At 39.3% G+C, this 22,508-nt stretch overlaps 2 protein-coding genes and 1 long non-coding RNA gene across 3 annotated transcripts; 2 read left to right on the top strand and 1 right to left on the bottom strand.

Moving 5' to 3' along the window:
* Positions 1-1,309: 1,309 nt before the first annotated feature.
* Positions 1,310-4,559, bottom strand: LOC146488766 (uncharacterized). Its single transcript, XR_014865154.1, has 5 exons — positions 4,036-4,559; positions 3,208-3,261; positions 2,283-2,352; positions 1,629-1,762; positions 1,310-1,375 (listed from the first exon to the last, which is right to left on the bottom strand). It is a non-coding gene; the product is annotated as an uncharacterized LOC146488766 (long non-coding RNA).
* Positions 4,560-5,704: 1,145 nt separating this feature from the next.
* LOC146488765 (uncharacterized) lies at positions 5,705-11,888 on the top strand. The gene is made up of 7 exons (XM_085113489.1): positions 5,705-5,988; positions 6,179-6,440; positions 6,581-7,827; positions 9,095-9,232; positions 9,765-9,901; positions 10,471-10,633; positions 11,600-11,888. The coding sequence occupies exons 1-7, from the start codon at positions 5,832-5,834 to the stop codon at positions 11,806-11,808; spliced, it is 2,313 nt and encodes a 770-aa protein (XP_084969615.1). The 5' UTR covers positions 5,705-5,831; the 3' UTR covers positions 11,809-11,888.
* A 2,233-nt stretch (positions 11,889-14,121) lies between these two features.
* Positions 14,122-21,821, top strand: LOC146488764 (uncharacterized). Its single transcript, XM_085112067.1, has 7 exons — positions 14,122-14,512; positions 14,713-14,974; positions 15,765-17,017; positions 17,896-18,033; positions 18,595-18,731; positions 19,615-19,777; positions 20,723-21,821. The coding sequence occupies exons 1-7, from the start codon at positions 14,356-14,358 to the stop codon at positions 20,836-20,838; spliced, it is 2,226 nt and encodes a 741-aa protein (XP_084968193.1). The 5' UTR covers positions 14,122-14,355; the 3' UTR covers positions 20,839-21,821.
* Positions 21,822-22,508: the final 687 nt, after the last annotated feature.

Below are 22,508 nucleotides of genomic sequence, written 5' to 3'. Positions count from 1 at the left end.
TGTAAGAAGGGTGTGAACAGTTTGTAGATGGAAGCTGCTAAGCATTCTCTGTGGTGCTATTTATTATGCGGTAAACGGCGGTTCTATATTTCAAGTCTGTGGATAAAATCGTAACGCGTCACCATTAAAATCAAAGCCACCGAGCAGTTATTTCCTTTGTTACTCAGTTTGATATGCTGTACAAGGTGCTTCAAATTTCCGTAAGTGTGACAATTCAAATCAAAGCTACTGAGCAGTACTTTCCTGTAGTGCTGTTTATTGTGCTGTACAAGGTGGTTTTTACCTTTTAGTTTTTGGATAGAATTCTAAAATCTGGGCTCTCACCAAAGCTGAGTAGCTCCTCGCGGCGTGGTGCTATTTAAATTATTATGTACAAGGTTTTGAGTCTGTGTATAAAATCCTAAAGTGGTCCTGTTTATTTTTCAATATAAGGTGGTCAAACTTTAATTGGGTCTGTGTATGAAATTCTAATGTGTGGCCATTCAGGTGAAAGGTACTACTGAGCAGTATTTCCATGTTCTACTAATTTTGATGCTGCACAAGCTGGTTCTAACGTTTGAGTCTGTAGATGAAATCATCCTAAGGTGTGACAAATCAAATGGAAGCTACTGAGTAGTCTGTGAACTGGATTCCTTTCTTGCGACTGAAGTCCGTTAGATGATTGTGTTTGTTTCGTGCGTTTTAAAAGGTAGCTGTCCTTACTAGTACACATTATTAGTTTCGAAATTCGACTCTCTCCGACCACGAGAAAGCTCGTCTGATAAATAGGCCGAATTTTTTCCGATTACCCACAACTGAGAATACCCAACCAGACCTTCTTATAAAGGAAGCCATAAATCCCTAGGTTCAGTTGTTCAAAGCGCGGTTGCAACTAATCTAGGATTATTTTTTACGCCTAATTAAAATTCGCAGACTAAATTCCCCTCCCTTCTTTATTTGCTACAACGGGTTGTTTAAAGCTTAAATTTGCAATGCAGAATGCTTCAAATTTGAATGACCTTAAACTTAAATTTTGGTCAGCGAATTGTGCAAAACAATTTTGCATAAGCGATAGTCCTAGATTGGCATTAATCGACTTTCGAACAACTGAGGTTTGGACCGTAGCGAGTTACACAAATTTATCGCCGAAAATGACCAATTTCGCCAAACAAAATCCCAGTCTAACGTTTATTGTCCATGTTACGCTATGCCGGCGATAGATTAAATGTAATTCGTCTCTAAATGTTAAGTTTATCAAGCTAGAGAAGTCAACGTTAACGATTAACCTTGATCCCAAGAAACGTGACCACTCCTGCGTTCGTAATCTGCAGTCCAATCCACCCATAATACACACCTTCATTCCTTTGACACTTCCAAGACTTCTCTGATTGTTCTGCTAAAAGCAATGAAAAACGAAAAATACCACTAGGAAAATAAGATTTGAACAGCTGTTGATGTTGCCTTGAAGACCCAATATTGCAGTTACAACTTGATAGTTTCAGCTGGATTCTTATTTACACAATCTACGAGACAAACACCAGAGGCACTGCTTAATGCTCGGCTAAGTTCATCCAAGAGGAATTTTGCGTCTGCAGTGTAAAAGCGGCCGTTGTAAAGAAAATTAGCTCGAAGCTTCTCAATTAACTCACGTTTATAGCTTCCAGCAAATAGGTCACCATGATATTGTCGGTCTTTCTAACTTCTGTTGGTCTTAGTCATCATCATCATCATCATCATCATCATCATCACCATCATCATCATCATCATCATCATCATCATCTATCTGGAAAGAAAATGACAGCAATGCGAGGAACTGTCCAACTGACGGTAGTTTTATTGTCTATATCCGTCTAACTTTTAGTTCTACAGGTTGGCGGGACGCTTAAAATGTTTGGTTGCAGTATTGTACCATTGAACTGGTGAAGGCAAAGTCGGGCTGTAGTGTGTATGAAGCAGAAAATGGCAGGCGCGGAGGGGGTGAGGTAAGCGGAGTTAAATTAACAACCAAACTGGCGAAAGAGCTCCTAGACCGAATATAATGAGTAGACACATACTGCAGCTTATATTAAGGCCTTATATCAAGTGCCACAAGGTCGAGGGAGATAGGTATAAACATATAACAGGCGTGTTGGGCAGTACTCCTAGAGTAACACATTCTTAGGTCAACTTGTATGTAACAGAAACATCATAAAGTGGCAAATCCTTTAGACACGAAACAAGTTCTCAATATTCTCATTTTATTATTTGTGGATATTCTAAAAAAAAAAAAAAATTAGAAGGTAATTATGAAGGAATTATCTTACCTGTAACAAATGTTCATTCTCTGTCAGGATTTCATCCCCTTTTTAGGCCAGCCTGAGTAGATATCTGCCTCTAAAAATAGAATTTGGTACTGTTAAGGCGTGTCGTGGTTGTTCTGCTTTTCTGCTCGAAATCAGCGTTGGTTCTCAGAATTGAACAAGTTAACGTTCAGTTATAGGCTTAAACGGGCAAATTAACACAAGTTGCTTAGATAGATCTATATTGTAAAATCCTAAAGTTTGACCACTCAGATGTAAGGTATCGGGCAGTCTTTTTCTGTGGTACTGTTTATTGTGTTGTACAAGGTGGCTCCAGCTTTTAAATCTGTGAAATAAAATCACGTTTAATCATGCAATTTAGCTGTTCCCTTGATCCGGACTGAGCAGTACTTCCCTGTGGTGATGTTTAAGACATTGCTGTACAAGATGGTGCTAACGTTAGAGTCTGTGAATGATATTCTAACGCATGACTTTTCAATGAAAGCTACTGAGAAGTACTTTTTCCGTAATACTGTTCATTATTCTCTACAAGATGGCTCTAAGCTTGAGGATGAATTCCTAGAGTGTGACCATTCAGATGAAAGCTACTGAGCAGTACTTTCCTGTGGTATTGATGATTGTGCGATACAAGGTGGTCCCAACTTTTGAGTTTGTGGAAAAATTTCCAAATCCAACCACTCAGATGAAAGCTTAGCGCACCTGCCTGTGGTACTGTTTAAACTATGCTGTACAAAGTGGGTCTGACTTTTGAGTCTGTGGATAAAAGGTTTTCAAAAGACAATGTGACCAATCAAGCTCAAGCTACCAAGCATTGTTGCTGTGATATTAATTTCGCCCAGAAACGTTTTTATTTACGATTCCATAACGCTTAAATTCGTGTACTCTTTGGATCGATAGAGTGAAAGAGAAAAGATTAAATAATACTCACCCACAATCAAAGAAAGCCATCTGCTTATCCATTTTCTAAACGCAACATTTCTGCCTGTGGATAACAAAAACAAAATTAAAAACTTGAGTAAGGCTTTCAATATTTTAAGCTTTTATAAGTTATAATGAGATTTCAATTAAGCTATACTGATGTAGTTGAACTGTGATGTGAGTCACCTTAATTTTGAATAGAAACGTAGTATGTATCCGAACTAAACAACTTCATGATCAAATTGCGGTGACAGTTGGAATAAATGTCACTAATTTATCCTGTATAACACGGTTACAGCTTTCATGCCCGTAAATGAAATTCTAAAGCGTGATATTTAGTACTGATGAAAGCTACGAAGCAGCACCAACTCTACTTCTTACTTCTGAGCGTGTGTTTAGCATGAAATCCTAAAGTCTGATGATTTAAATTGAAGCTAGTCAGCAGTAATTGTATTTCCTGTGGTACTGTTTATTTTCTCTGTAACTCTATAACTTTTAAGTTTGTGCATGAAATCTCAAAGTTTGACTATTCAAATGAAAGCTACAAGAGTACTTTTCTGTAGCGCTGTTTATTATTTTGTAGAAGGTGATTCCGCTAGCTTTTGAGTCTGTAAATGAAATCCCGGAGTGTGACGATTAAAATAAAAGCTACTGAGGAGTACTTTCCTGTGTATTGTACTATTTATTATGCTGCGGTACAGAGTGGTGCAAAGTACAACGATCTTTAGTTAGAAGAGCTATTGCAAAGATGTTTTCATCACTGGTTGAACTTAAATGTAATCAAGCATTACTCTGAGAAGACAAGACAAAATAGTGGATAATAATGTTGATTAAATACCTTCGATATAATATATGTTGAATTTATCCGCGTCGATTGTCCAGCCTCGCCGTGTTTGCACGCGTCGGTCCAAGTCAAGCTTGCTCATGGTATGTACAAAACGGAACTCTGCTGTAATTACATAATGTCCTGCCATGATATTGTAGACAGACCATTCCATGGCATAAACTTGGCGAACATTTTCTCCGGGAAAAAACTGTTAGAACGTATTTCGGCTTCACCGTTGTTTGTCCTACTGTAACGTTCCTCGTGGTAATAGGTGAGAGAAAAAGACGAATAATTTAGCATTATAATCTGCAATTCAAATGCACGAATGCCCTCCACTTCGAATTTCTCAGTTCTTTTCCTTTGAGATGCAAATTCGGAGATACCACAAAGGGAAGAATTAAGAAAAGGAAATGCGACTTGTGGAACCCTGGGGCAACTCGTATTAAAGATAAAATCTAAAGCGGCCAGTCAAAATTATCATTTTGGGAGAGTTTTATTCGCCGGGCATATTTTATTCTTGACAAATTCTTTTGAGTTGTTCAGAGTTGTTCGCGTGCAAGGCCGCTTACCGAGTTTTAGGTGAACGTCTTCAAAAACTGGATCGTAAGTCTTTCGAACTAGGAGGCTTGTCTAAAACTTTCTGTAAATTAAAACGGTCGTATAATAAACGTTATTGTTTTCAACCCATAGCCCCTACTGTTAGTGTACAATTAATTAAACCGTAACTTAAAGAGAATTTTGCCTGAAAACAGGGTAAAGAATGAAGTACTCCAATAAGGCAACAAGGTCACTTAGCTATAGGGGTGTGGTTATGTTACCCATTGTACGGAGTAAGAGTTGATAATCCTCCTTAGCGGGTTTAGTCTCCAAGAACTCAACTCCAGGAAATTTCACCTGCATTTGACATTTAAATCGAGAAGGAATAATTGAGACGACGTTTGAAAAAACGAGAATTGATTTTAATAGTGACGTTTTCGCTTTCCTTTACCGTCGTCGTTGATAAAGCTCCCTATGTCAGCTGGCCTTCTTTTGCACGTTTAACGAGCAGTTTGCCTCACAAAAAAAAAAAATAGAAATCAATTCACAATTTAATCCGAATTTCCCTCCACCGAAACGAAGCATTGTGTGCCGCTGTCCTCTGTTAATAATCCAGTTGATTATCTGACACTACAAACAACAGCTCCGTCAAGGGGTTTGCGAACTTTAGTTGCATTGTACAATGTGCTTGAGGTTGGGGACCGGATAAGCTAAGGAAACAAGATTACAAGACTATTTTTTAATTTAATAACATCGGTACGCAATCTTTCAAATATTGTTTTCGCACAAATAACCAATTTATCATGCGAATATCTCGTTTGCGCGGAGCAAACCTGCACTGACTTGCTAAATTAGTTCATATCGACTGTACACATTTTAAATGCATTCTGTTTAATTTTGTGAGCATCTGAATAAAGCTGCATGAATTGAATGACAACTTTTGCTTAAAAACGGATAAAACATTCTTCATCGTGAGAGCATTAATTTATTATATTTACTGTGAATATTGGAGTTGAGTTCTAAAATGAAATTAATTTCCTTGGCATTGTCAGTTTTTTAATTAAACCGCGAAGTTAAACACATCTTTTCTTTATAAAACCATTCAAAAAATGGAAATGAATGTTAGTTCAGTTAGAATTGCCTTGAAGTAACACCAACAGCGAGAGTGCGGAGGTGAAAAGTCAGCGAGATGGAATAAGCCTGGAAACAGCGACGGCCACAAAGTGTTCATCACACTCACTCCGCAGTAAAGTTCAAATTATTTCAACAAAATGAAGCCAAGATATTCCAATCTGAAATTCATATGTGTTTCGGCAGCTGTAGTTTTGAGCTTTACTGGGTTATCAAAGTGTCAAGGGATGCCATCACAAAATGGCACTAAACCATCCACTGGAAGAAACGAATCCGATAAATTTCCAATCCCAATTGGTATGTAAACGTTTTGGTTTTATTTTACCATGCGTTCTGCGTCGGGCTTTTTTTCCCCCTTCCTTTACATAACGTTAGAGGTTTCGAGTTTGTTTTAATCAGCTATATGACTCGCGGATAAATGAAATGTTAGTTTTTAGAGAGTGGTAATTAAATTTTGAATTAATATTCATTTCTTCCCGTTGTTTAGATCCAGCCAATGGAGACTTCGTTGTGAAGTTTAAGGGTAGAGTTGTTAGCTTGAGAAAGCATCTTGATCAACTCCAGCACCACAATATCACTGTACCATACGACACGAAGGATTTCGTCCATATAGTGTTAAAACAGAAACAATCAAAACCTCAGTCATGTAATGGCAGATGTTTCATGGACGAAAGAGGCAGTGCTAAGTCGTGCTACTGTGACACAGATTGCAAAACGTGGGGTGACTGTTGCTTGGATTTTTACTTACGGTAAGACTCAAGTGGAAAAAAATTGACCATTTCTTGTAAAAACTTATTTATTATTTATTTACTGCCGAGAAAATGGTAACTGTTAACTATGACTGTTGTTTGAAAATCTTATAATAAGCAGTTTACTTTTGTCTTCAAAGATGTGGCGAAAGTGGGAGAAACGACAATGGATTTATATCACTGAAATCATTCATCGATGTGACGTGTGGAGATATCAACGATATTTCATGGTACGGAGTAATCATGAAATCTTCTTGCGGCTTACTAAACATGAACACGAAAGACTGCCAAACTGTTCAACAGCTGAATATGACACTACAGCGAGAATTGCCCGTCTTTGACCGCCATAGCAATGTTACGTATAGAAGCATTGGTTGTGCTAGATGCAACACTGCAGGAAATCCCTGGTTTTGGGGCCTCAGCGCAAGTTGCTTGGATCATTCACATCTTCGACAACGCAGTTTTGAAGCCTTGAAGACAATTTTAACGACAAACGATCAGTGCTTGTGGAAATATGTTCCATATTCAAGTATCAAGCAAATTTACAAGTCCTGTGTTATGAAGGATTCACAATGTGAATCTTACAAGCTTTCATCGATGTCCGTGGTCAAAGAGCTGTGTTTGTCTTATTCTATGGTCTTTTCTATCAATGCTAGCCCTAATTTAAGATTACACTACAGAAACCCTCATTGTGCGCTTTGTAATCCCGACGGAAAACAGGAAGCCTTCACTGGGCCTTCTCTAGGTCCTCCTCTGTCAATCCTTTTTGATGTGAGCTCAAATGTTTACAGCAAACTGGAACAACCACAGACAACCCAAGCTCCCACGGTAGGATCCAATCTGACGTCACAGATTCTTAACTGCAGTTTAGCTACAAAGAACTGTACTGTTACTTATAGAGGTAAAACGTGCTTGCTACTCACTACAGTGATAAACCAATCAGCATTGATGGACTTCAACACCAGCCGCATAAAGGTGCTTACGCCTCAGCAGATCTCGCTTGACAAAAATGTGTTAAAGCCAGAAAACGACTCTATTTCCATTCTGTGCCCAGAGCAGGGGGATAAAAAGAACGAACAGCATCCATATTCTGTGGCCATTATTTACATCACAGACACAGGGACAGCACTCTCGATTATTTCACTGTTTCTTCTGTTAGCGGTTTATCTGTCTTTCAAAGAACTTCAAAACCTGCCTGGAAAATGTCTCATTAGTCTTTCGTGCGCGATCATGTGCTACCAGATAATTTTCCTTTGTTCTGAAAAATCCAAAGAAGTCGATGCTGTGTGTAAGGCGGTCGCCATTTGTCTTCATTTTTTTGTTCTGGCCGCTTTTTCATGGATGAGTGTCATGGCGTTTGATACAGCAAGCACTTTTAAAGTGGAAGGTTAGTAAAGCAATTCAACTTCACTTATACTGCAGCTTGTTTCAGGCAACAGACTGGCAGTAAAAATTTAAATAGAAGGAGGCAATGCAGTTAAGTAAACAACTTACGCAGACGCGAAAAGAAAGTCTTAAAGGCATGAACTTAATGAACAGGATTCGAACCTATGACCGCGGCTGCGATGGCGTGCACTTCAAATTAAAGCCTGCAATTTTTTCAGGGTTTCTTTGTGCCACTGCGTGCTTAAGCTGTGTACTGATAACAGCGATGATCATCCTTCCTTTTCATTTTTTATCCGCAGTTCTAGTATGCGATATTTCAATTTTTCACTCTAATTTAGACAAGGAAGACTCCTTACAGGTTTCGCATTCTCAGAATAAGCTAAAATAAATAAAGACACCCGCAGAGTATTTATGAGACATACACCTGTTAATAACATATTTTGCGATTTAAAATATTGAGCAAACAGATATGATTTTCTATCAGATATGATTTTCTATCAGATATGATTTTCTATCAGGCTAATGTAATTTAATAAGGGAGCATCTTAATCCTAGTCCTTTCAGAATAAATATTAGGAAATTTTGCCCAATATTTATTGGATGCTATTTAATACTGGAATGATATTCCTATATATATTCGTCAAAAACCAACAAAACGAGCTCTCTTCCAGTATTATTTTGTTCAGTATTAATCACTGCCACACGACCTTGTAAAACGTTTTCTGCCTTTCTTCTCCTCTATTTATAATTAGTTTTCTTCTTTTTTTTTATTATCAAATATTGTATCGTAATTTAAAGGGCATACTATTAGTGTACTATGTTATCCCCTTCTCCACTCCTTTCTTACGCACTGTAACCTTATGTAATACGATCATGTGGAGTAAATAAAAAAATACAAATACAAAATAAGGGAGTAAGCTTCCAAAGAAGCTGTGGTGCTGTGTATTCGGGGAGTAGAAAGGTTTGGTTTACCAACAGAGTTGATAACTAAAGGTAAATTGGCCACCATAATTTTACACTAGGATTATCAATAAAGTGAACAAATCTAGCCTGTCCACGGCCGTTATTACCTTTTTGATAGCGAAGGAAGAACGCAAAGAATGAGAGTGCGAAAACAAAAGGGAGAGCGAGAGAGCCTGGGGAGAGGAGAGTGCGACAGTTCGATCATTAAAACTCCTGCGGTTTCAATTTACCCTCACTCGTAGGTCTGTGAACAAGATAATTAACGACCCTGTTGATCTTTTAATTTTTGGATTTTTTCTTAACAGTAAGAGACCCGAATAGACAGGCCCGGGAGATCAGGAAGATTTTCATCAAGTACTCTACTGTAGGCTGGGGAATACCTGCTGCAATTGTGGCTTTGTGTACAGTGGTGGATTTCACAGGAATCTTTTATTTTGGATATGGTTAGTAACCGAGAAACACTGTTGAGTGAAGTGATTACCAAGGCAGCAAACATGCAAAAAGAGTGTAACCTACTTTCTCAATGTTTATTAATAATTCATGAAGAAGGCAATCATTACCGTGTAGGCAGTTTGAAAGTTTGACCTTAATTATCATAAAATTTGGTGAACTGTAATTTTGCTTTAAATTTCTCCAAGAATTATAAATGGTTTAAGAAGCTATACCAAACACTCGAAAGAGTGTTTGATCCGATTTCTAAACGCCTCGAAGTTCGCTAAAAAAAGTCCTCGTTTGCACCTCGTTTTTCAACCCATTTCTCGTTATTTGGAAATCAGATGCGACTCTTCCTCGTGTTTGACAAATTACACGAAATACAAAATAAGCTTTTGATGGATCACACCTTTAATTTTGGTGCCGTGACGTCGATAAAATGGCCGAGTTTTTTCCCCAACCATTTTTTTTATCCGTTGGAGAATATGGCTCATACTTCTTCCCACCTCATTAAAAATTTCTTGTCTCTCTTTTTTCTTACAGGGAATCATCCTTACTATTGCTGGATGTCCGACAAAAGAGCAATAGCTGTCGCCATGGTTACTCCTGTGAGCCTCGCTTTGGTCTTCAACGTGGCATGCTTGACGAAAAATATCAACGCCATTCATCACTTAAAGCGCGTATGTGGCACGTTTGGTTATCCATATTAAGGAGGATTATGGTTATCTTAATCATAATTAGTCATATTTGGTCCATATTCCGACCAATTACCTCTAGCTCTTATCCTTTATTAATTGTGTTAGCTTGAGTTAATTCCATATGATACGCCTCTTGTCTTATGAGTGTTACAACGCAATGATTCGCTTTTAACTGTCCTGTGTTGATTTAGCGGTAGCCCCCCTTCACTTTTACATCCACACCACAGTTTTGCTGAACGTCGGCGAAAGTAACCTACGTTGCAAGCGTTTCTGTGGGGTTAGTTTGTCGCTTTTTGTCCGCGCGGACACTGGGATGAGAGTGAAAAAACGAAGGAATTAGCTCTCGTCTCAGTTTCCGCGCGAAGGCTACTGAGAAGGAGTCGTCGTTGTTGAAATCTGAGGGTCATCGCCTCCTCTGACAGTTTCTTCTGTCTGCATTGAGGAATGATGCTGTTGCCCTTTTGTCAAAGGCTTGCATACAAAGAACCAGGGGTATTAGTACATTGAGGGTACCAGCTTCAAAAATTCAAATCGCTCTCATTTTCTCTCAGGGCACTGGACTGGCGACAAATAACACTTCTCGTGTGCCACTGCTTCTCATCTCCATCAAACTTACAGCAGTCATGGGAGTGACTTGGATTCTAACTCTCCTCGCCAACTGGAAATATGCTGCTTTCCTGGAATATCCTTCTACTGTCTTGAACAGCATGCAAGGTAATATGTCGGTATGTCACCGGTAATTTCCTTCATTGGAATTGAAGGTTCATTAGCCTACGCCCTGTAAGTCTCAGAAACTGAAATTTATCCCAAAATTCTACGATCAAATTTTGACCAGACGGTCCTAAATTAATGGATAGACAGGTAAGTGGCTTGTAACTTGTTTCGTTGTGTGGCTTGTATTATTTTTTTTGTGTGACTGAAGAGGGAAAGATCGTTGCTTGAGTGTAGGCTGGCCCACCCTCCCTCGCCTTACAACATAATTTTCTCAATGCTTACTTGACATCTGAAATTTCTTCCTATTTATTTCAAAGTGAAGGTTCGTTTAGGAAAGTCGCACTTTTGCCGTTTCCAAGTTGAAGAGAGTTCGTGAGAATTTGGGCAAAATTCAGACGTTGCGCGCACTGGTCCTTTTTTATGATACCAAATTAATTACTGTGGCAAGCGAACATGAGAAAAATTAATGCACCGAGGTTAGCATAATCAGTCAGTTGTTCCGTAGCTCTTCCAGATCTCTATTTTTACTGGTCTAATCAGCCTGCATTTGGTAGTTTAATTGGACACGGTAGAAACTGAACTCTTGAAAGGAGTCTGTATTTCTGTCAGTTAATGCGACAGAACCAGACAAACTTGCAGTACAAGTTTGACAACCGAAACTGACTTCGAACGTCTGTCTGTGCCAAATTCGAGCTCAACTGAATCAATCCTTGTGGTAGAATTGCGGAGGCGACCGGCACCGTTTGCAACGTCTCACATTATTGGTCGAGAGAACAAAAGAACGAACTAAAGAACAATGCGCAAAGACAAAAAAAAACCCCAGCAACAACAACAACAACAACAACAACAACAACAAAAGGCGCTGCAGGTTACCAGGGTCCATTGAAAGTAAAGCTTAGAAAAGGTGCAGAAGAACTGGAAGTGTGGGGCTAAGATAACTGATAATATCGATTCAATATCTTGCAGGATTTTTCATTACATTATGCTTCATAACCACGAAGAGAGTAAGAAGCCTACTCCAAGAAAAGCTTCGCAAACGATGCGGTAGAGATGAACCTAAGAGAGACAGCACTCAGCGTTCAAGAACTGCCGACCTTAAGATCTCCGCAGGCTCAATTACATTTGAAATGACATCAACCTCAAGGCGCAATCGCACAGAACAGCACACTTCATAAGATCATACACTAGCGTAAAACAAGAAAAGCTTGACTAACTTCTCGATCCATTGTTGGGTAAGCGCTATTTCTATATAAATACATGCAGATGTACCCGAATTTTTGTAATAGTCGGTGATAAAAACTTGAGCGCTTTTTGTGAAAGGACACTAAATCACGGTTTTTATGTCCTCGTGAAGGTTCAGGATGATGTAAAAGAGAGAAGAAAAAAGAAAGAAAGAGAAAAAGAAGAGAGGAAAAAAATACTACGGAAACTTTTGTTTTTATTTTTGCAACTTTGAATTTGCACCACACTGTCAAAGAAGATCTAGCATACAATATTTTTAGACGCATTTTAAACGCAAGTTAGACGTACTAGTTTTAGACGTCAAGTTACACAAATTTTAGAAGTTTGACGCATCTGAAACGGAAGTTACATGTATTCTAAACGCAAAGTCTTGCGCACACGTTAAGGTCACCAAAGCGTATGTGACACAGGTTACCCATGCAAGCGTAATTTAAGAGTTTGTATGGCGTTAAAATTAAATCGAAATTTAGACAACAATATTCCCACAAAAACCACAAAAAATATAATAAAGTCTGAAAAAGCTTACCCGGTGTATTTTGCTCATTTTTTACCGCACGAGTAAGGTCATTATTTTGCTCATTAAACCTTTTGTATTTCGAGGTTCTCATTACATGATTTTCTCCAAAAATGAGCTGCCCAGGAAGGACCGCACATCATCCTTCTTGCCATATGGTGAGGCAGGTAAGCAAGTGCTTCAGTTTGAAGCAAATTTTAGCGAGGTTTTCGAAGTGCTCTCCTCAAATGACGGGCCAAATTTCATTGAAATTCGACTTTTAGTTTCCTACCTTTCCCATTAACATAATACAGTGATGCATGTGGACCAGCTGTTGAGAGATAAACCGCCCAAAACAGCGTTAGGAAGCACTGAGAAGCATTGAAAACACAGCAAAACACACCGGGTGAGCTTTTTCAGACTTAATTATATTTTTTGTGGGTTTTTGTGGAAATATTGTTGTCTAAATTTCGATTTAATTTTAACGCCATACAAACTCTGAAATCACGCTTGCATGGGTAACTTGTGTCACATACGCTTTGGTGACCTGTGGTCAAGCTTAGTCATGGTGTGTACAAAACGGAAGTCTGCTGTCTGCATGGTGTCCTGTCATGATATTATAGTCAGACCATTCCATGGCATAAACTTGGTGAATATTTTGTCCGGGAAATAACTGTGAGAACGTATTTCGTCTTCACCGTCGTTCGTCCTGCTGTAACGTTCCTCGCGGTAATAGGTGAGAGAAAAAGACGAATAATTTAGCATTAATCTGCAATTCAAATGCTCGAATGCCCTCCAATTCGAATTTGTCAGTTCTTTTCCTTTGAGATGCAAATTCGGCGGTACCACAAAGGGAAGAAATTAAGAAAAGGAGATGCGACTTGTAGAACCCTGGGGCAACTCGTATTAAGGAAAAAATTTAGAAGCGGCCAGTCAAAATTATCCGATTTTGGGAGAGTTTTATTCGCCGGGCATGTTCTATTCTTGACAAATTCTTTTGACTTGTTTGTGTGCAAAGGATTACCAAGTTTTTGGTGAACGTCTTCAAAAACTGGATCGTCAGTCTTTCGATCCAGAAGACTTCTCTAAAACTTGCTGTAAATTAAACGGTCGTATAATAAACGTTATTGTTTTCAACCCATAGCCCCTACTGTACAATTAAACCGCAACTTAACGAGAATTTTGCCTGGAAACAGGGTAAAGAATGAAGTACTCCAATAAGGCAACAAGGTCGTTTCTCTGTAGGGGTGTGGTTATGGTACCCATGGTACTGAGTAAGAGTTGATAATCCTCTTTAGGGGCTTTCGTCTCCAAGAACTCAACTCCAGGAGATTTCACCTCCATTTGACATTTAAAGCGAGAAGGAATAATTGAGACGACGTTTGAAAAAACGAGAATACAGTAATTAATTTTAATAGTGACGCCGGTTTTCGGTTTTCGCAGTAAACAACAAAAAGCTTTTGTTTGGACTTGTGAAGACGAATTTGACTCACTACAATGGACCATTTCTTGATATAACAGTCACGCAGTGACGCGAAGCATTTGCAAAAACACAGCCATGATTTAAATACAATTCAAGCCTTTTATTACTGTGCCACGTTGTATATCTCACTCCTCGTATATCTCTATAACTCGCTACAACGATTACTAGAGAACCAAAAAACTATATAGCCGTGCCAAGAAACACATCACCTTGTGACAAAAACTAATAGCCGGGCCCGGCATTACAACAACTACAGAAATACAGAATTAATTACCTCGGCATTGTCGGCTTTTTAATTAGAGCGCGAACTTTAACACATCTTTTCTTGATTAAAAATATCTAAAAATAGAAATGAATGTTAGTTCAGTTACAATTGCCTTGAGGTAACATCAACAGCGGGAGCGAGGGGAAAAGTCAGCGACATGGAATAAGCCTGGAAACAGCAACGGCCGCAAGGTGTTCATCCGACGCACTCCGCAGTAAAGTTCAAATTATTTCAACAAAATGAAGCCAAGATATTCCAATCTGACATTCACATGTGTTGAAGCAGCTATATTTTTGATCTTTACTGGGTTATCAAAGTGTCAAGGGATGCCATCACAAAATAGCACTAAACCATCCACTAGAAGAAACGACTCCGATCAATTTCTAATCCCAATTGGTATGTAAACGTTTTGGTTTTATTTTATCATGCGTTCTACGTTGCGTTTTTTATTTTTTTATTTTTTTTTTTACATAACGTTAGAGGTTTCGGTGTTTGTTTTGATCAGCTATATGACTACTTGCGGATAAAAGAAATGTTAGATTTTAGAGAGTGGTAATTGAATGTTGAATTAACATTCATTTCTTCCCGTTGTTTAGATTCAGCCGATGGAGATTTCGTTGTGAAGTTTAAGGGTAGAGTTGTTAGCTTGAGAAAGCTTCTTGATCAACTCCAGCACCACAATATCACTGTACCATACAATACGACGACTTTCGTTCATGAAGTGTTAAACCAGAGACGATCAAAACCTCAGTCATGCAATGGCAGATGTTTCAAGGACGAAAGAGGCAGTGCTAAGTCGTGCTACTGTGACACAGAATGCAAAACGTGGGGTGACTGTTGCTTGGATTTTTACTTACGGTAAGACTCAAGTGAAAAAAAATTACCCATTTCTTGTAAAAATTTATTTATTATTTATTAACTAAATGTAATATATATAATATATCTTTTGAACTGCGGATGTTCGCCTGTCTGGGACAGTTGTGGGGCTGAGAGCAAAGATTACCTAGATAAGCTAAACAGACGTGCTGCATGCATTATTGAAGGTCGATCAGTCGGGGCTGAGGAGTTAAAATCAACACTTGGTTGGCCCAACCTACAAGCGCACAGAAATTATCTCAAATGCCTTTTAGTCCATAAATGTCTTCACGGAATAGCGCCTTGGTACTTACTTTCAAAGTTTAGGCACGCGCACCTTTACCATGGCTATAACACCAGAAGCCGTGATTTGTTGCGCCCTCCCTTCAAAAAAACTGCTAAGTATCAGGGGAGCTTCAGAATAAACGGCGCTCGAACTTACAACACCATCCCGAGAACCATTAGACAGGTAGAGGCGTTCAGTGAATTTAAAACCAAACTTAAGTGCCATCTTAAGCAGTAACGCCTGCGGTACATACTTAATTATTTGTCTAGTTTTTTTTTTATGTTTCAATGTTTTGTCTTGTGCTGTGTCAGGGCTCCATTTAAACTAGCTCTGCTAAATTGGATGCCCCTGGATAAATATTGAATTAAATAAAAAAAAAAAAAAGAAAGAAAGATCCTCGCAGTTACTATGCAACTTGAGCAGTTGCGAGAAAATGGTGACTGTTAACTATGGCTGTTGTTTGACTCAGAAAACCTTGTTATAAGCAGTTTACTTTTGTCTTCAAAGATGTGACGAAAGTGGCAGAGAAGATAATGGATTTATATCACCGACATCATTCATCAATGTGACGTGTGGAGATGTCAACGATATTTTATGGTACGGGGTAATCATGAAATCTTCTTGCGGCTTACTAAACATAAACACGAAAGACTGCCAAACTGTTCAACAGCTGAATATGACACTACAGCGAGAATTGCCCGTCTTTGACCGCCACAGCAATGTTACGTATAGAAGCATTGGTTGTGCTAGATGCAACATTGCAGGAAATCTCTCGTTTTGGAGCCTCAGGGCAAGCTGCTTGGATCATTCACTTCTACGACAACGCATGCGCAGTTTTGAAGCCTTGAAGACAACGTTAAAGACAAACGATCAGTGCTTGTGGAAATATGTTCCATATTCAAGTATCAAACAAATTTACAAGTCCTGTGTTGTGAAGGATTCACAATGTGAATCTAACAAACTTTCAGCGTTGTCCGTGGTCAAAGAGCTGTGTTTGTCTTATTCTATGGTCTTTTCTATCGAGGTTAGCTCTAATTTAAGACTGCGCTACAGAAACCCTCATTGTGCGCTTTGTAATTCCGACGGAAAACAGGAAGCCTTCACTGGGCCTTCTCTAGGTCCTCCTCTGTCAATCCTATTTGATGTGAGCTCAAATGTTTACAGCAAACTGGAACAACTACAGACAACCCAAGCTCCCACGGCAGGATTCAATCTGACGTCACAGATTCTTAACTGCAGTTTAGCTACAAAGAACTGCACTGTTACTTTTAGAGGTAAAACGTGCTTGCTTCTCACTACAGTGACGAACCAATCAGCATTGATGGACTTCAACAGCAGCCGCATAAAGGTGCTTACGCCTCAGCAGATCTCGCTTGACAAAAATGTGTTAAAGCCAGAAAACGACTCTATTTCCATCCTGTGCCCAGAGCAGGGGGATAAAAAGAACGAACAGCATCCATATCCTGTGGCCATTAGCTACATCACAACCACAGAGACAGCACTCTCGATTATTTCGCTGTTTCTTCTGATAGCGATTTATCTGTCTTTCAAAGAACTTCAAAACCTGCCTGGAAAATGTCTCATTAGTCTTTCGTGGGCGATCATGTGCTACCAGATAATTTTCCTTTGTATTAAAAAATCCAAAGAAGTCGATGCTGTATGTAAGGCGGTCGCCATTTGTCTTCATTTTTTTGTTCTGGCCGCTTTTTCATGGATGAGCGTCGTGGCGTTCGATACAGCAAGCACTTTTAAAGTGCAAGGTTAGTAAAGTAATTGAACTTCACTTGTACTGCAGCTTGTTTCACAGGCAACAGACTGGCAGTAAAAAGTTAAATAGAAGGAAGACATCGCAGATAAGTAAACAACTTACGCAGCCGCGAAAAGAAAGTCTAAAAAACGCGAACTTGAACAGGATTCGAACCTATCACCGCGTGGGCGATCTTAGTGCACTTTAAATTGAAGCCTGCAGTTTTTCAGGGTTGTTTTTGCAAACAGCCTTCTTTTAAATCTTTTATCCGTAGTTCAAATATGCGATATTTCATTTTTTTTACTTTAATTTAGACTAGGAAAATTCCTAACAGGTATTCTACAGAAAAGGATTCGCATTCTCAGAATAAGCTAGAATGAACAAAGACCCTCGCTGTGGTTCTATGAGGCATACGTCTGTTTACAACATTGTGTTGTGATTATTATTGAGCCAACCGATATCATTTTTATCAGTGTTATAAAAAGCAGGCTAATGTAATTTAATAATGGAGTTAGTTTTTAAAGAAATCGCGGTGCTGCGTCGGTGAGGAGTAGAAAGGAATGTTTGGTTTATCAACAGAGTTGATAACTTAAGGTCAATTGGCCACTATAATTATACGCTGGAATCATCAATAAAGTGAGCAAATCTAGTCTATCCACGGCCGTTATTACCTTTTTGACAGCGAAGAAAGAATGCAAAGAATCGTCGTGAGTGCGAAAACGAAAGGGAGCGAGAGAGCCTGGGGAGAGGAGAGCGCGACAGTTCGATCATTAAAACTCCTGCGGTTTTAATTTGCCCTCGCACTCACCGAACTAAAAAAATAAACTCGTACATCTGTGAAGAGGATAATTAACGACCCTGTTAATCTTTTGTTGTATTTTGTCTTAACAGTAAGAGACCCTAATAGACATGCGCGGGAGATCAGGAAGACCTTCATCAAGTATTCTACTATTGGCTGGGGAATCCCAGCTGCGATTGTGGTTTTGTGTGCAGTGCTGGACTTCACAGGAATCTTTCATTTTGGATATGGTTTGTAACCGACAAACACTGCTGAGTGAAGTGATTACCAAGGCAACAAACATGCAAAACGAGTGTAACCTACGTTCTCAAAGTTATTAATAATTCATGAAGAAGGCAATCACTACCGTGTTGGATGTTTGACCTTAATTATCATAAAATTTGGTGAACTTTAATTTTGTTTTGAATTTCTCCAATACTTATTAATGATTTGAGAACCTTATGAATCGAAAAACTCGAACGAGTGTTTTATCCGATTTCTTAACGCCTCCAAGTTCGCTTAAAAAAAGTCGTTTTTCAACCTATTTCTCGTTATTTGGAAATCAGAGGAGAAGTTTCCTCGTGTTTGACTAATTACATGAAATAAAAAATGAGCTTTTGATGGATCATACCTTTAATTTTAGTGCCATGGCGCCGATAAAATGGCTGAGTTTTTTCCCCCAACCATTTGTGTTTTCTCTTTGTTCAGCGTTTTTTATGCGTTGGAGAATCATACTTCTTCACACCTCATTAAAAATTTCTTATAAAAGTTATGAATCTTAGCACCTTTTTTGTCTCCCTTTTTTCTTACAGGAAATCATCCTTACTATTGCTGGTTTTCTAACAAAAGAGCAATAGCGGTCGCCATGGTTACTCCTGTGAGCCTCGCTTTGGTTTTCAACGTGGCATGCTTGACGAAAAATATCAACGCCATTCATCACTTACAGCGCGTATGTGGCACGTTTTGTTATCCATATTAAGGAGAATTATGGTTAACTTAATCATAATTAATCATATTTGGTTCAGATTCCGAACAATTACCTGTGTTAGCTTGAGTTAATTCCATATGATACGCTTCTTGTCTTACGAGGTTTTCAACGCAGTGATTCGCTTTTAACTGTCCTGTGTTGATTTAGTGGTAGCACCCCTTCCCTTTTACACCCACGCCACAGTTTTGTTTGAACGTCCGCGAAAGTAACCTACGTTGCAAGCGTTTCTGGGGGGTTCGTTTTTCGATTTTTGACCGCGCGGAAACTGGGACGAGAGCGAAAAAAACGAAGGAGATAGCGCTCGTCCCAGTTTCCACGCGGTCAAAAAGCGAAAAATCACAAAACCCCAAGGCCATCGCCTCCTCTGACGATCTCACTCCTGGCCGATTCTGAAGTAACCACACCATATAATGACCCACGAAAGCTTTTGACAAGGGTTTCATGCCGCTACTCTTCGTAGCCTGTGAGTTGACAGAGCCTTCACTAGTCTTGATACCCCTTTTGTTGACGTAATGTCTCTGCAGTAATAAGTGACATTGGAGGAATTCGGGTTTTGACTTTTACCTTCTGACCGTTTGATAACATAGTCGTGTTCTACTTTCAGTTTGTGAAATTTCCAGGAAAGCCTATTAAAATAACAACTACATTGAACTAACTTGTCAGGTTCTTTCACACGCCTCGAGTGTTGCCAAGGAGGTTTGTTCTGCCTGCATTGAGGAATGTTGCTGTTGCCCTTTTGTCAAAGGCTTGCATACAAAGAATCGTCCGCCATTATTTAGCCAGGGGTATTAGTACATTGAGGGTACCAGCTTCAAAAATTCTAATCGCTCTTATTTTCTCTCAGGGCGCTGGACTGGCGACAAATAACACTTCTCGTGTGCCACTGCTCCTGATCTCCATCAAACTTACAGCAGTCATGGGAGTGACTTGGATTCTAACTCTCCTCGCCAACTGGAAACATGCTGCGTTTCTGGAATATCCTTCTACTGTTTTGAACAGCATGCAAGGTAATATGTCGGTATGTCACCGGCAATTTCCTTCATTGGAATTAAAGGTTCATTAGCCTACGCCCTGTCAGTCTCAGAAACAAATTTATTCCAAAATTCTACGATCAAATTTTGACCAGACGGTCCTAAATTAATGGATAGACAGGTGCGTGGCTTGTGACTTGTATACTTGTGTGGCTTGTATAATTTTTTTCCGACTGAAGAGGGGAAGATCGCTGCTTGAGTGTAGGCTGGCCCACCCTCCCTCTCCCTGCAACAAAATTTTCTCAATGCTTACTTGACATCTGGCATTTGTTCTTATTTAATTCCAAGTGAAGTGTCGGTTAGAAAAGTTGCACTTCTGCCGTTGTCAAGTTCAAGTGGGTTCGTCAGAATTTGGACAAAATTTAGACGTTGCGCGCACTGGTTCTTTTTCATGATACCAAATTAATTACTGTGGCAAGCGAACATGACAAAAATTAATGCACCCACATTGGCATAATCAGTCAGTTGTTCCGTAGCTCTTCCAGATCTCTATTTTTACTGGTCCAAACAGTCTACATTTGTTAGTTTAATTGGACACGGTAGAAACTGGACGCTTGAACCGAGTCTGTATTTCTGTCAGTTAATGCGACAGAACCAGACAGACTTGCAGTACAAGTTTGACAACCGAAACTGACTTCGAACGTCTGTCGTGTCGAATTCGAGCTCAACTGAATCAATCCTTGTGGTAGAATTGCGGAGGCGACCGGCACCGTTTGCAACGTCTCATATAATTGGTCGAGAGGAAAAAAGAACGAACAACAGAACAATGCGCCAAGACAAAAAAAAACCCCAGCAACAACAACAACAACAAAAGGCGCTGCAGGTTACCAGGGTCCATTGAAAGTAAAGCTTAGAAAAGGTGAAGAACAACTGGAAGTGCCGGGCTACGATAACTGATAAGATCGATTCAATATCTTACAGGATTTTTCATTACATTATGCTTCATCACCACGAAGAGAGTAAGAAGCCTACTCCAAGAAAAGCTTCGCAAAGGATGTGGTAGAGGTGAACCTAACAGAGACAGTACTCAGCGTTGAAGAACTGCCAACCTGGAGATCCCCGCAGGCTCAATTACATTTGAAATGACATCTAAATCAAAGCGCAGTCGCACAGAACAGCACACTTCATAAGATCATACACTAGCGTAAAAAAGACAAGCTTGACTAGCTTTTCAATCCATTATTGGGTAAGCACTATTTCTATATAAATACAGATGTACCCGAATCTTTGTAAAGGTGGGCCATGAAAACTTGAGCGGTTTTTGTGAAAGGACACTAAATCACGGGTTTTATGCCCTCGGAAAGGATCAGAATGATATAAAAGAGAGAAGAAAGAACAAAGAAAGAGAGAGAGAAGAGAGGAAAAAAAATACTACGGAACCTTTTGTTTTTAATTTTGCAACTTTGAATCCGCACTATACGGTTAAAAAACTAGACAATATTTTTAGACGCATTTAAAACGCACGTTAGACGCATTTTAGACGTCAAGTTACACGAATTTTAGAAGTTTGACGCATCTGGAAAGGAAGGCACATGTATTCTAAGCGGAAAGTCTTACGCATACGTTAGTTTGTTTCAAATGCGTCCGAAACGCGTTTGAAATACATCTGGAACGCGTCTAGAACGCGTCTGTCACACGTTTGAAACGCAAGTTACTTTGAATTTGCACTATACTGTGAAAGATCTAGTATACAATAGTTTTAGATGCATTTTAAACGCAAGTTAGACGTATTTTAGACGTCAAGTTACACGAATTTTAGAAGTTTGATGCATCTAAAACGGAAGTTACATGTATTCTAAACGCAGTCTTACGCAACGTTAATTTGTTTCAAATGCGTCCGAAACGCGTTTGAAATACGTCTAGAACGCGTCTGAAACATGTTTGAAACGCAAGTTACTTTGAATTTGCACTATACTTTCAAAGAAGATATGTCATACAATATTTTTAGACGATTTTTAAACGCAAGTCGTTGACCTAATTTAAACTCAAGTTGTAAAATTCGTATAAGATTCGAAAGAAGCGCGTTAGCCTGCGTAGCAGTCGTTTCCGTTTCCTTCAAGCCAAGCGGGTCAAGCGCGCGAGGGCATTTGGCAAAAAGGAGCAAAAAACGTAGGAGGGGGGGGGGGGAGGGGCGGGGAAGGAAAGGAAACGCCTGCCGCTGAGCCCAGACATTTTACCGAACGCCCCCAAATGGCTTCGCTCCCTTGGGGCATACACTGTCACGTCAAATGTCACATGACAACCAATCATTTTTAACTTCTGGTAAATCTGAGCGACAACAGAATCGCGGCGGGCAACTTGTTTACTTCAAGTTGTAGTATATATTTTAGAAGATTTTCTCGAACTTTACGTCGCTCGAACAAAGGGTAGATAAATTACCCAAGACAAATTTTACTTATGTTTTAGAATATCAAATCATTTGTTTACAGCTGGAATTACAGACAGAATGAGCTTGTCCCACATGGCTAACATACTTCCTCACATTTCCAGGATAAATTTGTATTTCGCGTAAAATACAAAGTCGTTCTAAATATTGAAAACTTCCTTTTCAGACCGTAGTTAGAACTGAAATTTTCCTGCAAAGTATTTACTTGAGGCCTCCTCAATCTATTAATGATTACAGAGTTTGAGTAGAAATTTCTTTGTTCGTACGCGAAACAAGCTTTCAGACTAGCCAATTTTGCTTTCAGCTTTTCGTGTCTTTGAG

This window comes from Pavona decussata, unplaced genomic scaffold (assembly GCF_977016875.1).
Source record: "Pavona decussata unplaced genomic scaffold, jaPavDecu1.1 SCAFFOLD_8, whole genome shotgun sequence".
Classification (NCBI taxonomy): domain Eukaryota; kingdom Metazoa; phylum Cnidaria; class Anthozoa; order Scleractinia; family Agariciidae; genus Pavona; species Pavona decussata.
The sequence above is the reverse complement of the archived record's forward strand: the minus strand, read 5'-3'. Positions and strand labels throughout refer to the sequence as shown.

Excerpts from the sequence above, each read along its gene's own strand:
- LOC146488765 (XM_085113489.1), top strand. The coding sequence starts at position 5,832 with ATGAAGCCAAGATATTCCAATCTGAAATTCATATGTGTTTCGGCAGCT. Across the intron at positions 5,989-6,178 it reads TAAATTTCCAATCCCAATTG|ATCCAGCCAATGGAGACTTC; the intron begins GTATGTAAACGT and ends CCCGTTGTTTAG. Across the intron at positions 7,828-9,094 it reads AAGCACTTTTAAAGTGGAAG|TAAGAGACCCGAATAGACAG; the intron begins GTTAGTAAAGCA and ends TTTTCTTAACAG.
- LOC146488764 (XM_085112067.1), top strand. The coding sequence starts at position 14,356 with ATGAAGCCAAGATATTCCAATCTGACATTCACATGTGTTGAAGCAGCT. Across the intron at positions 18,034-18,594 it reads AATCTTTCATTTTGGATATG|GAAATCATCCTTACTATTGC; the intron begins GTTTGTAACCGA and ends TTTTTCTTACAG. Across the intron at positions 19,778-20,722 it reads TGTTTTGAACAGCATGCAAG|GATTTTTCATTACATTATGC; the intron begins GTAATATGTCGG and ends AATATCTTACAG.